Raw genomic sequence first — 2,500 nt, forward strand, 5'->3', positions numbered from 1 at the left:
TAGTAGCCCCTCATCATACTTCTCAGACACCTTCAATCTCAAACAGCATTCAAAACTCCTTTCCTCTTTTCCTCTTCCTTATGTTCCTTGTTTCTTTCTGCCACCATACAGTGCTGTTGGCACAATCCACTCCTTCATTACAGTCTCCTCTTAGCATGCCATTCTCCCCAAATGTCTATTCCTTCACTATTCACCATTAGGAAAAGAGAAATTTGTAGACAGTATAGTATTTTTGTGTATTTACATCCCCATATAAAAGTAAGAGAGCTGCAAGTATTGGGATACATTAAAGATTAAGCGACACGGGGCATCGTAGAAAACAGCAAAGGGGAAAGGGAGGAATGTACGCGTACAAATGAAGATCCATGAACCTCTACCCCCTTCGCTTAGCAGTATTTTTTCCCATGAACACATTAAAGATCTAGACAAATCATAAATGATCAGTCTTCTTTTTTTTTTTTATATTCTCAGGTTGTTTGATTTTCCTAAATGGAAGTATAATACAACACACCTGTATATATATATATATTATATATATATATATATATTATATATATATATATATACCATATATATATGTATATATATACATATCGGTATATACTATATGTATATATGTATATTTATATATACATATATATGTATGTATATATATCTATATATATATATATATATATATATACGACGGTGGGATAAAAGTTTTATATGTATATATATGTATATATGATATATATATAATATATATATATATATATATATATATATACGACGGTGGGATAAAAAAGGTTTTATATATATATGTATATATATATTATATATATATATATATATAGATATGTATACATATATATTATATCATATGATATAATATATATAATATTTATATATTATATTCGACGTGTGGGATAAAAAGTTTTATATGTATATATATATATATATATATATATATATATATATATATATATATATATATACGACGGTGGGATAAAAAGTTTTATATATATATATATATATATATATATATATATATAATGTTTACAATTTTCGTATTAATAGAATGTTTCATAGATTGCAATGCACATCTTCATCTACTTATTTAACTGATTTTTATATTTCCAATACATGGGTGAAGTTGCCTCATTTTAACATAAATGGGCTTTATCACCAGCGGCCCCTGCTGATTAACCTTTATTCTGCAAAGATGGCAATTTTAGCACAGTACCAACATTGAGGACAAAGCCTTAATGGATTGTACAACGTTTCGTTCTGATACAGGCTTCGTTCTCAAATGGCGTGTACTCTACCAAATGACAGCTTTAGCCACAACAGTCTCATTCTTGATTTAAGCTTCTCTCCAGTCATAAACTTCATATGGATTTCGCTTCATCTTTTTTTTTCAGTACATCATCCTTACTTATGATATTCTTGTCATATACACCAGAGATGTGTCTATCATGTGTTTAAGTCACTCTTCTAACTGTACTACCCTGCAGGTGAGCCTCTGCTACCGCCTACCGTCGAAGGAATCAAGGAGTTCTACGAACTCACTGATCTGGTCTCTCTCACATGTCGACCGCAGAACTATCCGTCTTCCATGCCCGACCCTGCCATTGGTTGGTATATTCAGGGCGAGCCTGTAAGTAATCCCAGATCACTTGGAATAGTCTTTATTCTAGTTATTTACAGTATCTTCGTTTCCTTCTTAACTGTAGTTTAGATATTCAGTTGTTTTATTTATGAGCCATGTAGATCTAGAAATATAAATATTCTTTGTTTCATTATGTTAGACAAACAAAAGTTGAAATATTATGAATATTCCTTTGAGATTTTTGTATGTTGTATTGCACATTATCATGTTTCCTTAACTAAGGCAACGTACGCTATGAATTTTGTTCCTGATAAGAACTAGTGATTTGATATACTCAAGGGGAAAGCCTCATTCGAAATCTCTTCATTCTGAAACGTCATGTCCCAGATATAAAAAGAAAAAAAAATCACGATGATGAAAAGATTAAAGAATCTATTAAGATATCACTCCTGTCAATCCTGTTCAACCGTTTTTTTTTTTTTTTTTGTACTTATATTCCTGTGTTTGGTCACTGTTAAGTATTCATATAAATCTGATAGCTAAGGACGATACTGGTTTGCTTGAACTTGATTAGTTCCGTTAGGTTAGGTTAGCTAAGGTTAGATGGGTTTGATTATAGTTGAAGTAATGTTGGTGGGTTATCTATTGCTTTATTTATTTATCTATTTATTTATCTATTCATTTTATTTGTTTTTTACTCCTTTTGTTTGAAAACAGTGCGGCCATTAATAGGTCCAGATTGAAGAAGAGACACTGACACCATAACTGTAGAACGAATGGCCTGTATCCTGAAGAAAACCCTTACTACAATGTGCTTCAGTTATTTATTCTGTCTAACGCCAGATATCCTTATTTAATTAAACACCATTGTTAGAACGTTTTCTACAAGCTCCATGGCTAGGATGACAAGGG

At 31.1% G+C, this 2,500-nt stretch overlaps 1 protein-coding gene across 1 annotated transcript in view; it reads left to right on the top strand.

Annotated features, from left to right (window-relative positions):
• The window catches only part of LOC143027476 (uncharacterized), a 343,655-nt gene that overhangs the window by 298,989 nt on the left and 42,166 nt on the right, over positions 1 to 2,500 (top strand). The window contains exon 5 of the mRNA XM_076188762.1: positions 1,494 to 1,636. Coding sequence (XP_076044877.1) covers positions 1,494 to 1,636 — 143 coding nt within the window. The remainder of the gene's footprint in view (positions 1 to 1,493; positions 1,637 to 2,500) is intronic.

Source organism: Oratosquilla oratoria, chromosome 8 (assembly GCF_046742065.1).
Source record: "Oratosquilla oratoria isolate Oo_2021 chromosome 8, ASM4674206v1, whole genome shotgun sequence".
NCBI lineage: Eukaryota > Metazoa > Arthropoda > Malacostraca > Stomatopoda > Squillidae > Oratosquilla > Oratosquilla oratoria.